Source organism: Cariama cristata, unplaced genomic scaffold, assembly GCF_000690535.1.
Source record: "Cariama cristata isolate BGI_N322 unplaced genomic scaffold, ASM69053v1 scaffold1569, whole genome shotgun sequence".
Classification (NCBI taxonomy): Eukaryota; Metazoa; Chordata; class Aves; order Cariamiformes; family Cariamidae; genus Cariama; species Cariama cristata.
The window spans coordinates 59254-72631 of NW_009637206.1; the positions used below are offsets into that span (position 1 = coordinate 59254).

General features: G+C 35.6%; 1 protein-coding gene across 2 annotated transcripts in view; it reads right to left on the reverse strand.

Annotated features, from left to right (window-relative positions):
- GNAS (GNAS complex locus) overlaps positions 1 to 13378 on the reverse strand; it is a 92641-nt gene that overhangs the window by 48510 nt on the left and 30753 nt on the right. For both annotated transcript variants that reach the window (XM_009708191.1, XM_009708189.1), the window contains 2 exons: positions 6684 to 6738; positions 6475 to 6594 (listed from right to left, as the gene is read on the reverse strand). In XM_009708191.1, the coding sequence (XP_009706493.1) occupies positions 6475 to 6594; positions 6684 to 6738 (175 nt within the window). The remainder of the gene's footprint in view (positions 1 to 6474; positions 6595 to 6683; positions 6739 to 13378) is intronic.

Consider the following 13378-nt stretch of genomic DNA (forward strand, 5'->3'; position numbering starts at 1 on the left):
GCTACCCAAATTGCATACAAAATTACCCAGACACCCAAGAAACAAGGCTCTGACTCCCACCTTTCCCAGCTTCCCACAAGTATAGCCACCAGAGAAAATGTTTTGCCTACTTTCATACCCCAAAATTTGTGAAATCTGAGATAGCCTTATGAGAAATGTTCCCCATTAGAGTGAATATGTTTGTTATTACATTATAAAGCCAGTGATGCTGTCAAACCAGAACAGCTCTCCTCTTCTTCCATGATGTATTTAGACAGGAATAATAACCTATCTATCATTATACACATCAGGGCGATTATCTACAGGGACAGATAATTTTGTTCCATTGCCTACATAATTAAGGAATTCTTTTGGCAGCAGAGAGATCCCAGTTCACATCTTTTTTTTTACTAAGACTATATTCTGTTGTTACTTTCTTGAAGATTTTGGTGCAAAAACCATTTTAAGGACTCCTACCTCTCCCCAACCCTGCTGCACATTAACATATTACACAATTTGTACCACTTCGGTTGTACCACACTGCCTATGGGCCATGTCATAAACTGGCCCTCAAAACTGATCCCTGTTAAAAATAACCTCCCCAAAATAGAAGAGAGGAGTAAGGGTTACCAGGGTTATTTTTAACCTGTATCGATTCAATGGTCTGATTTACACTGGGGACCCAATGGAGGTTTTTTTGGTGCAAGTGAGGGTGGCCATCATGGTGTGGAGGAGAGGGAAGGGATGGCTGTGGGCAGAGGGGATGCTAAGCTGGCTTTGAGGACGAAGCCAGCATGTGGTAAAGGCTCAGCCTCAAGGACACCACTCAGAAACCATAATAAAACTATTCAGCAGCACTGGCAGTGGGAGATTCAAAATAACTACAATGGAACAGTGTAGTAAAAAAATACACTGGGACCAAAAAACATGCAGACAACTTCAGCAACACCTTAAAAATGATCATATTTCTTCTAAACATGCATTTTCCTAGATCTAGCAGCCATATGCTAGAGCGATTCCCCAGTTATTTTGCATTTCAATAGCTAATATTCTGATTCCACTACTTTTTTTAATACCATCTTTCTGAAGCTATTATGGTATTTTCAAGAGACAACTTCTTCAGTTGAGTCCAGATCACTTAAAAATAGGCAGCTGTAAATACTGTTCCGCCATTTTGAATATTTCATTAAAACCAGAGCATTATAAAGGGACTGTGACCCAAAATAAACAGGTTTTATTTGGCAGCTTGGTTCAAATTGGTTGATCATGGAAAGAGAAATGTTCATGGAACGAGAGCATTTCCTTTCCTCTTCCAAAAGCAAGAGCAAAAAGAAAGGGATGAGAAAAAGGCCACTATTCTAGTTGGTGCTAAGGATGGAGAAAATATCCTAATCACTGTCTGTTATGCAGAATAGGAACAAAAATATCACCTCTATAACCCAGCTAACCCAACATCACCATATATTTGAAAGAGATATACAGCTAGTCAGAATTATTGAAAATACTCACGAGGTTGATTTTTGACACTGAAAACATGCCATATACAATTGTGTTGAGCTAAATGCATCAAAGGACAATAGTGATAGAAATGCCATTTGGAAGCCTCAACTACGAGTATAATTTGGTTTTATTTTCCATTTTAACTGATGGAACAGTTGTAATTTTGATTTGCGAGGTCTTTGTTCTTACACATCACATTGATCCTGTAAAGCATGTATTAATCTGGTTACACGGAATATTAAAGAGTAAAATTTATTCCTACAAAGTTCTAGCACAAACTCAGGCAAGCTCTCAAAATTACTGCTCAAGCAAACCAACTATTGTACTTGTTTCATTAGAGAGCCTCAATGATGAGCATAGTTAATTTTATAATTTCTAAATCACTAACAATTTTCTTTTTAAAAAGATATCATTTATCATGATATAATCTTAAAACACAAGCCTAGCAGCAGTAATTACACGCATGCTTTCAGATCTGCACTAATATATCAACAGATTACTACCCCATTTCTAAGGCTTTAACTAACGAACATTCACAATCAGCTTGATTATTAAAATTAAATGCTTCAGCTGTCTCAAATGAGTTCACTTTGATTAACTTGGAGGTCTTCTTACTTCAACTTTCTTTCCCTTTGTTTAAAGTCATCATGCTGGCCAGCGACAATTTAATCACAAGATAAAAAACCAACTTGAATAAAGGCAATGATGATAGTCCTCCTTAAATGATAATCTTTCATAAAAAAATTGGTACTGTAGTGTTTTAGAAAAAAACAGAATTCTACTTTCAGTACTTCTGTACGGAAAGCATGATCTCTCTGTTATTCTCAGTGTTCATTCAAACTGGCAGGGCTAGACTTTTTTGGCAAGACTTAGTCATTTAATGTCCTGTCATTTTAGCAAGAATACGCAAATAGAATATTACACATAGTATTTATCAGCGCTATTCATATTAACAATAGATTACAAGGACCTGATTAGACTTCAGTTATTTCCATTCTGCTATGCTCAAAGAAAAGGCTGTGCAACAACCCTAATAATAATAATGACAGAATTTACCCCCAAAAGAAGCAAAGTATTTCGCAAAACTAAATCAGAACAGCACTTCATTACCCATGGAGATATTATGTCCTCCAGCTATTTCAGAAGTCCACAATGAGCTAAGGCAGAAAATACTTCACATAAAAACATGAACTTAGTACTCAGTTGTTTTGCCTAGAATATTACTAATTAGCATTCTCCACAGGTTTTCAACGTGGTTATTTTCCTAGCCTTTATCAATTCACTTCAGTCACATAGTTTTGGATTTCTTTTTGTAATTTGTGTTTCAGAAAATGGCTGTTGAACATATACCAAACACAAATTGGACCATCGGCTGTGTGACTGAAACTCTTCTAGGTTCTTGCCAGTGATATATACAGTATGGTGAAACAACAGGGAAGGACTACAAAAGCAACTACAGATTTGATCTACTAAATATCGCAATACTTTAAATCACCAGCATGATTATGTGGTCAGAATTCCTTTCAGTAAGTACCACCCTTTTCCTTTGCCCATATGCTACTATTTGTATTCAAGAAATCTAATTGCTTAATACCAATTGTGCTGAACTAATAAATTCCCAACTTACTAAATTTTCAGTTTTAAAGGGAATGTTTAACCTTGCATTGCACTGTACCAACATTATTTTTAACTTGAGTTGTTTTTTCTTTTTTTAGTTCAATACAATATACTCTACACATTTCCTCAGAGTCAAAACCTGCAAAGCAAACAGATGGACACAGACTAAGAAAAGAATTAGAATATCAGAATACAAAAGTTGTTCTTCGCATCATAGATATGTACAGACAGACCCCTATACTATCATCACACTGTGAAGCTCCTACATTCTTCCTGTACTTTCTTCCACATTTCACATTACACTGAACCTTGCTGTTAGGAAACTTGAATTCTAGCTCCACCTGGTAATTATAAACACAGATTTTGGTGTGTACTTTAAACTTCACTTAAACTGCTCCTTCATGTATAGAAGAAGTATGAAGCCTCTGATGTTCTAAAGAAGACCTCCTGTAGCTGGAGAAGAAATCACACAATCCTAGTTCTAAACTCTGTATGTCTGTGCATCACCTTCTGGAGAGCTTGCTAAATTAATGTTTGGGAAAAGATAAATGGGCATTTAAAGGGAAGCAAAATGGTCTTGTATTTTAAGAGAGTATGGCACTAAGTAGTCACAGCTCTCAAAGAACATCTCCTTGGTACATGAGTGTTCTTTCTCCCTACCTTCATGTTCTTCCTACGGCAGAGAAAAGCAGCATCAAACACTATACTGAGGAAAGTATGTCTTCATAACAGCTGAAATATGATTCCCCACGAAGAAAATGGAAGAGAAAGAAAGCAAGTTCTACAACTCAAAACAGACAGCATTACATACAGCTAACATCACTAAAAATTCCTCTCCCCTCTTCTGCATTAATACACTATATAGGAAAAAGTTCAACTGCCAGTTCTCCCATCAGAGTACTGGAGGAAAAAGTAGATAATCAAGATGTCCTTAGATATAAAGCATAACCAGCATAAGGCTATCCTTTCCACTTACAAAAAATTATTTTCTTCAAAGTACTTTTAATTAATCTATAACAAAGTCAAAATTATTTTTATAGAGGTACTCAGGGATCATGTATTTCTATTACTATGCACTGAGAGTTGGCATCTAGGGACATTCTAGATCTTAACTCGGTTTGAAATACACAATTAAAATACAGGTTTAGTTTTTCAGGTACCAAAGGACTATAACCTACATTCAGACAAACGCAGAAATCAGATACATATTATATATGTATCTGATTTAATATAATCTTATATAATCACCAAGGGCAGAGGAAGCCAACAGTACTCCTTCAAAATTAGTGGCTAATGTATATTTAGTTTAAAACCTCAACCCTACAAACATTTACATATGAAATAGTTAATCATGCCAATGAAGCTAGCCACTAGTCAAAGTTATGCACACGCCTAAACCTCTGTAGACTCAGGGCTTAAAAATTTAAGACAATACCTTTGCTCAGAGAAGAAAAACTAGTTTTATTGGAGCACTGTTATTTCTGCAGTTGTGTGTCATTCAACACAAAGACTCTTCACTGAACTTGAAATTATTTATGGACTTGGTAAGTACATTTCTATTGCTTTAGACAGCAAGGGTTTGCTACCTTGTATCCTACCAGAGATAATACATACTGAATATTCATTTTTATATAAAAAAGTTAATAAACTTTTTTAAACACATAAAACACTTGGCTTATTCACTTACTACTACATAATTACCCTTTGCTTTCAGTGGAAAGAAAAAAAAAACACCTAAAAAAAAAAATCACTACATTCCAACTGAATAGAATAAAAAAGCCCTCTGAGATAGAAGAGACAAGGAAAATCAAATATTTCAGTACAAGGCAGGTCACAGGAACTTATTACTGCATTGTTACAGATCACAACCTGAACTATCACAAAACAATGGGCAGTAGGAGAGTCGTGGGCATGCAGCCAGTTCAAGAGCACACAGGGTGGAGTATGGAGCCACTGTCTTTTCTCTCGAATATTCTCCTAAAACAATCTTGAAAGCACAAATTTTTTTGTCCTCCTAGCAGGAGAGATCACCCATGAGGGGACCAAATATTCCTATGAATAACACTGACAAGCGTCAAAATTAAAGAGTTGTCAAGTCAAAAAACTCAACATCTCTAATTTAGTTAAGATTCTTTAAGATAAAATGACTAATATTACATTTTATGTGCTAGAGAAGAATCATACATCCCTCTCTCCATCAACCTGTCTGTGCCTGCTGAATGTTGAAAATTACTGGATGTGAAGATTACAATGCCAGTATTTCCAATTAATTGCTAATAGCATATGATTTCTGCCTTGTACACAAAGTACGTGGTTTTGGTTGTGTATTTTTTTCTTTTAGTAAAGGCTGAGCAAATCAGAGAAATTGCAGAAGCCGCAACAGTTGCAAAAGGTAACCGTCGTTGGTTTCACAGACTAGCTTGGTTCAATAATGTTTACAAATCAGTTACAAAAACATTGCTCTGGTGCAACTATCCCACATCTTACTACTATTTGCACTTGCACTTTCCTTTCAAGCATCTGGGACTGATTACTGCTGGATACAAAAATCTGATGTAAAAGGATCTTGATTTTGATACATTATCATAATTGCTACCCTCAGACCTTTGGAACAGTGCACAGAGAGAGTATATAAGCTTTGAAATACTCCTGTATTACTGCAAGTATAAGGTACTTCATGGTAATTAATAAATATATCTTCTCAGTATTTAAGAGTTCAGTGTTTGCAAACTGTTATTTTCATGGGCTTCTGCTATTACCCTGTTTGAGATACAGTAGAAATTAATCATAGTGAGTGGGCACAAAGTTATACCATTAACCAAATAATTATACTTTCTGCATTTACTCTGGGACTGCTGGCATTTTGAATGATTAACTAGGACTGGGAGGGCTGGGGCAAGGACGGAGTGTGTGGAGTCTTTGCAGAAAGTCTGGCTGACACAGCTGTCAGAGAACATGTCTGAATCAGCAAGAAAACTCTACTCTTCTTCCAAAAGAGAGAAATACAATATCACTAAATGCCAGCTAATCATCGACGGACTGCTGTGTATATCTTCACTCCTTTTACACAAGGCAATTCCCAACAATAACCGAACTTTGCTGCCAGCACTGCCCATCTTAACTCCGTAGCTGACTATTTCAGTAGAGCACAAGAAAGCAGGTGAGTGTCTCTGTGTTCATAAATGATCAGCTGGAATGTTCTAGTCGTGTTGCTATACGCTTTATTTGAATAGCACTGACCAAAGACACCTGCTGTACTAACTCCCAAAACGCAGCTCACTGTTTTTTGTAAATATTTACTACAGTGCAGTGTAGTAAATGGTAGTCTAATAATTTGCAAAAAATCATGACCATAGCCAGTCTGAATTATTTACTTACCGGTGGGAAATCAAAGTCTATCTGATTAGCTAAATTTAAGATGTAGTCGATTCGAAACTGGTTCTCTGGATTGGCTAGTTCAACTGGAGGTGCCAAATTGCCCATTGCTGTCACTATTGTCTGCAAAGAAATAAAAATAAAATATTGCAGAAAGTGTTTAAATAGCTAGCTAGCTCTGAATAACTAAAAACAATAGTTTGTGCATTTACCTCTATAGCTTCTTTAATATTGTTTTTAATATCCTGAATTTTCATTTTCTTCTCCCTGTAACAAAAAAATACATTATTAAATGTATAACCCATAAAAGCAGAGCATCTTTTTGAAACAGAACATGAACTTGAAAAGTATTCTATCAAAACTGTATTGTCACTATTGACTAAAGCGCTCTCAGTCACCAAATACTTTTGTAGACAGACTTGACTAAATATCTCATAACTTTTCTAATTAAACAGTAAACATCTATTTGTATCCAAAAACCAGCACCTAGTTATCTTAAATAAAAACTTACTGCAGTCTTGGACTGGGACTAAGACATTCTGCACAATCAAATAGATTTTGATTCATTTGAATGCAAGATATTAGATATATGTGGAAATTCTTTAGAAAAGCATAAACTGGAAACAAACAAGAGAAAAAGAAAAAAGGGTAAGTTATAAAAAGCAGGAACAAATTAAAGGAGACCGAAGAACCTCAAAGTATAAAAGAATTAAAGCACAAAAATGATGTCCTAGCAGAAAAAGCTACAGCAGAGAACTCAACAGAGACATTCAAACTAACAGTTTGGATATAAAGTCTAAAATAAATAACAAAGGGCTAATCCAAATATGTAAAATTACCTTTTAACCACAAGCAGAAGAGTAGGCTAGAAAACCACCTGGAATGCTCTATATGAGCACTATCATTTGGGATTAACTGCAGCCAAATTAGAAAGTGTAACAGGCTCAAACAAGTTACAGTGCAAACCATTGCCTCTATTATATTTGTACTGTATTTTATGTCAAATTCGACAATAGTTATTTTCATTGTTAAATCGTGTAATCAAATGAAATGCATGATCAAACATCTGGTATAACCAGGAATTAGCATCCTAAAGGTATTACTAGTATTGAGTCTGTAAACTGTAACTCAATTGCAATGCACTATGACAAAATTTTTACATTATTAATTTCTTGCTGTATACAGCATAAAATTACTACTTTGAGGTAAACCAAGTTAGCCATGTAATTACTAAAAAAACCTAGCTAAATTCTCCAAGTGACCTTTAAATCTTCATTAAACTGTTTTTATAGAACGCTTTCAGTATTTATATCAACTATTTTAATTTTTTTTTCATTTTAAAAACTAACATTTTCCAGCACAGTATCCCAGAGACTTTAAAATACCAACAGCATGTTTTCTTTCCGCATCCTTTAAAAGGTAGTGCTCACACTTTCAGCTTACAGCTCATGCTTGAAAAACTCATTCTAGTGAGTTAAATACTCATATTGCAAACGATTTTTATCACTTTTTCCCTTCTATAATTATCCATAACCAACAACCAAAACGAAACTGAAAGAATATTCACCAATCAAGAATGCAGAGAAGCAGAAAAAAAAAAGTACTGCTAAAATAACAAGGCAGACACAGATGTCCAAGAGTGGTGGGAATTCTGGTTATGAAATGAAATATTAAGGCAACTTTTGTAAAAGATAGGGTCAAGGAACACATCACTGTGCCAGCCACATGTTATACTGCTTTTTAGATATAGATGTGGAAGATCTTACTATACATTCTACAGTAGTGAAAGCATGATTGCAATGCAAGTGCTGCTCTTACAGATGGAAACAAACGGCAGCATCAAATAATCTCGTTCAGGATGACTTTGCTGTGTAGAGAACATGTCTGAACCAGCAGCAGAACTCTACCAAACAGAAACACAATTATCGCTAAACATCAGCCTCTTATCACTGACCACTGCATATATTCTCAAAACCCTGGGGCAGGGCAAGGAAGGTCAGTGAAGCTCAATGCAGAAAGGAAATTAAATGAACAATACTCAGATGTAAATTCTTGGTTTCCCTATACTTCTTGATCTACCTACAGACCACCTTATTCCTGAAGATTACCAGTCTTTTGCTTTAGGGATCTGGCACTGCTGATGGGAACAAGGCAGTGAGCCAAGAAAGGCCAAAACCACTGAACTAAGGAAAAGAAATACGACAGGAAAAGAGAGGGAAAACTGAGGCCTTTTCACCCTCTTCCTTCCCATCTTCAATGCTTTGTGTTGCCTCAAGTCTTAGAAAAGTCTCCATTCCACAAACCAAGACTTACAGTAGGTGCACAAATACTGCATTTTTCAGTTAGTGCACATATGGTTGCAAAAACATCAGTCACTTTCTGTTTTTTAAAAATTATGTTCCTCTTTTAATAAAGTGTAAATAATGGTATGAAAGCAGGAAATGCTTATCATTGACAGTGTAAGCAATTTGTCTGGCTTGATTTTGCCTCCAGTTTTCAGCTGGGTCTTGGAACTTAATGAACATGTATCTAGATTCCATCCTGTTGAGATCAAAAGGGCAACTGATATGCTGAAAGTTAAGCAAGATACCGGTATTTTTAAAGGATGAAGTAAGGAAGTAATACTCAGTCATTTTGCTTTGTTTTGGGACATCATTAGAAAGACAGAAGTTTAGAAAGTCTTCTGTTTTGTTTTGTGGGGGGTCTTTTGTTTTTGTGTTGGTTTTTTTTTTTTTTAAAGCAAACTGTAGTTGCGCTCCCTCTCCTGGAACACTTTTCTCTCAGAGTATCAGCTAAGTGTGCATTTACCTGACTCTTCCATACCATATAATAAAACACATTATTTTTATTATAGGTTTCCGTCAAACTTCCACATTTACATATCTTCACTGATCCTCATGTTACTAGTGGCACTACAAAGTGATAATGAATATGGAGTGACATAAAACTCCAGCAATTAACAAACTGCTTGATAACCATCATCATCTTTACAACAAGAATACTCATAGTTCCTATTTCTGGTTTTGTTGCCATGGCCCTATAGCATGCCCAGTAAACAAGGAATCTTATTACACAGCAATGAATGTATCATGTCATTTTGTGTTTTGTAATGTTTACTAAACATAAATTTTCCCTGAGAATAAGATAATTTATTCTTCTGGAATTCAACATGTCCATCAATAACCCATTCAACATCTTACACACAACTGTAACTTCTCTTCAAAAAAAGAATGGTGAAACACACTTTATTCAGGGACTAATGAAGTGCAGTAAACAAAAGCTAAGCCCCATCTCTGCTCTCCCTTTGCTCTGCCAGAATTGTTTCTGAGAAACCTAGCCAGGCTGCACCTCAAATTTCCAGAAGTAATTGAACTTTATTTTTCTCCAATCACAAAGACTGAATATTCAACTTAGAAACAGATTTTTGCTTTTTTCTTTCTTATTCCCAGGTGCTGGTACGATGGTCAAAACAACGGAAGAAAAAAAGCTGGGCTCCTAAAATGTTTTCCTCTGGAACAGACTAAGTAGATTGTGAATGGCACCATGCTATCCTGGCCAACAAATGACTGATGTCTCTGCAGGCTTGTTCTGTATCTTTAGATGCCATGGGTTAATAAGGTCATATTTTTAATCTTGTTTAAAACTCTTGCTTAGGCTGTGTAGGGTGGGCCAAACAAAGCATTAAACTCTATTAGTTGAGGATTATAAGAAAAATCTCAAATCCTGCTGTTTTCGATATTTAAATGGGCCAAAGCAAAGCTGCACATAGCTTTCAGGAAAACTAATAAAGTCTATTTTAGGTACTATAAAAAAAAAGATGACATTTTAATTCAAATAACATGGAATTAGAATGACATAAAAGGTCAGGAAAATCAAATATTCCTTGAAAACAAACGTATTCAGTAAAGAACTTCTCCACCTGCGGCTGAGCTTTACTATTAAAATGGCAACATTTTTAATCAGACTTTATCAAATTTTATGCAATGAACACATTACCAAACAGATTATCAGAAAGCAAACTAATTTAGTTTTCATGTTCATTCATGGTTTACCTTCCAGATAATATGAATAATCATTACTAGTAACTTGGAAAAAATATTTAAAGTTTAAGAGAAACATTCCAGAGGACCAAGGATTCAGCTCACCCAGTATAAACCTCTCACAGGTAGAAAAGTTAAAAAAATTTGGTGCTGAAATGAATGGTCAAAATAAAACATGTTAAAGAATTGGAAAAAAAAATAAAATATAGGAAAGAAGTAGTAATAAATCCTGTGACTCCTTTATGCCATTAATCTAAATTCCAGAAATCAAAGAGGTTTGAATTTCTTGGTCGCTACTGACAGGTTAAGGAGCCGTATGCCTTGTTGCAAAGTTCTGTTCAATAGCCAGAGTTCAGACAAGATCAAAGAGAAAAATACAAAGAACTACACAGTTTTAAATTGGAATGTAGTATATTACTTCTTTTTTCTAGCAAAAATTAGATAGATTTTATGAACAAATACGAAGGGATTATGTTTCTTCAAATGCTACAAACCCACAATAAGATAGCTAGAAAAAAAAAATCCAAAACATGCAGAGTGCAAAGCAACAATAATAACATTTATTTTTTTCCTTTAGAAGGAAAGATAGTCAAAACATAGCAGTATCATTTTAACATATATCAATTACCTAAGTTAGTGGTAAAACCCTCCCCACATCTCCCCCAAATCCCCTGGTTATACAGGAAACTCCACACTTCAAATATAGGAGTATTTTAGGATCCAAACATTATACTTGTCATGAAGAACACTGTGAAGAGGTGAAGTTAATGCTGGGGGATGCATCATTTAAGTAAAAGTAAGAAGACTTTCATCAGATAATACGCAACAGAAAAAGGCTTTTAATGAGGGTAAATTACGATTGCCAATTAATCCCACTATGAACATGGCCTAAAAAAGGAACATACCCTGGAACATGAATACGTACAATGTGAATACAAAATATTGGAACATTCTTTGCATACTGCAGATACAAATGCTAGCTTTCATTTTTGAAGAATGTAATTTTCCTTCTGAAATTGTTTTTTAACACCTGATTTCCTATGTGCAGCCTTAGCATAATAAATAATGCCACATAATGGTTTGCAATTTAATAGTGTGTATACACTATTTCACCACAAGTGAGCCTGTCTAGAATCCTGAACAGTATGTAACAGCATGGACACAGTACATCATGCGATATATGGATACCTACTTAAAATGACTGGCTTTGTATCATACAATAACCCTCCAAAAACATGTGAAAATGTTCTTTATTAAATATGTTCCCAATTTTTTGTAGTTCTCAGGATGCTGTTGCCAATAGTAAAAAAGCAGAAAGTTTCTCTTTGAACTGGTATCGCAACATGTACATGCCTGGAGAGTATCTACAGACTATTTTAATAGGATGTATTAATTAGCCTTTGCCTTCTTTACAAGGTTGCAAACAGCCTGGCTTCTATCACCTTCAGTGATTGGTACAATGCATAAATTACCTTTACTTCTGAAGCACTGTCAAACTTTGCTTACTCTTGAACTTGCTGACATAACAACTCTATCCAGTGAAAAGCTTTGCTTTCCCCTGCAAAGCATTGCCAGGTAAAGTGAATCCATTTGTAAGAATAAGAGCCCGAATAAAAATCTTACGAAACAATTAATTTGCCTCTGGCTTTTTACAGGAGAAAACGACATCGTTGTGTTTCCACACAGATGCACCTCAGTTTCCTTTCAGGTATTATCAACAAATGTGAACGCACAGGGAAGTACCCACGGGTTGTCCCCTTTCTGCTTACCTCCAAAAGCCCATCACAATTACACATTGAAAGCAAATGAAAAGTTAATATATCATTTTCATTTTAAAACACAATTCAGTTCTTTGACAGGCAGTCATGCACTTCACAGGCATGTGGGCTTTAAACATAGCTCTCCACCTAAATATGGCATCTTTGATGCAGTGAAACATGCCCATGGATTTCATATACATTCCATAAAATCTGCATTAAAATTTGTTTACTGCACCTTATGGAAGCTAACAAAAATGTAAACAGCACTACCTGCCAATCCACCTCATAAAAACAGAGCAGTGCAGTCAAGATCTTCAGACACAAGACCACAAGCAAGGAAATTCAATTAAGATTTTGCTATCAATCCACATTACAAAAATTCAGCAGTACTTGACAATTTAACAATAAGATAAATTTGGTTTAGCAGCCTGGGTTATTTCTAACAGAACATGGCAATCATCTCAAAATATAACAGCTAGAATGGCAACAAGGCAGAGGCCAAGTTAGAGGCACTTGAAAACGGGGGAAAATAGGTGCCTAGAGTATTCAGAGTGAAGTTGAAATAATTAATCTTAAATCTATGACAAAGCACCGATTTTACAGACAAAATGGCTAAAATGCAATAGCAAAAACCATCTTTCGCAAATTGAACTCTTCATTTATATCACATCACAGAGATATCTCAGCAATTCTGCCAACTTCAAAGAGATGTTCTATTTTGTACTGTTTGAGAACAAGAAGGACGAGTGCAGGTGGTACCATGGGGTAGGAGCTACCATGCATCAGCTGCACAGCAGTAACTCTGTACAGCTTTCAACTGGAAACATGATTTAGTTGCATCCTCACTTGCAGCAGAATTAAAAGATTTTCTAACCACATGAATACTTTGCACTTGATAACCCTGTCACCTTGTAAGGTGAAATAAAGCTACCCAAAGGCTTCGCTGGCTGACAAAACATAATCTAAAGCACTCTACACAGTCAATGCTGTGCTGGCAACACTGACCACGTATGCATCAAGCATCTCACCAAAAGCAGCAGACCCTTGCTGCTGCTCGATGCAGAAATGTAGTTTCCCCTCCCTAATACTACGCTCTTACTCTTACCC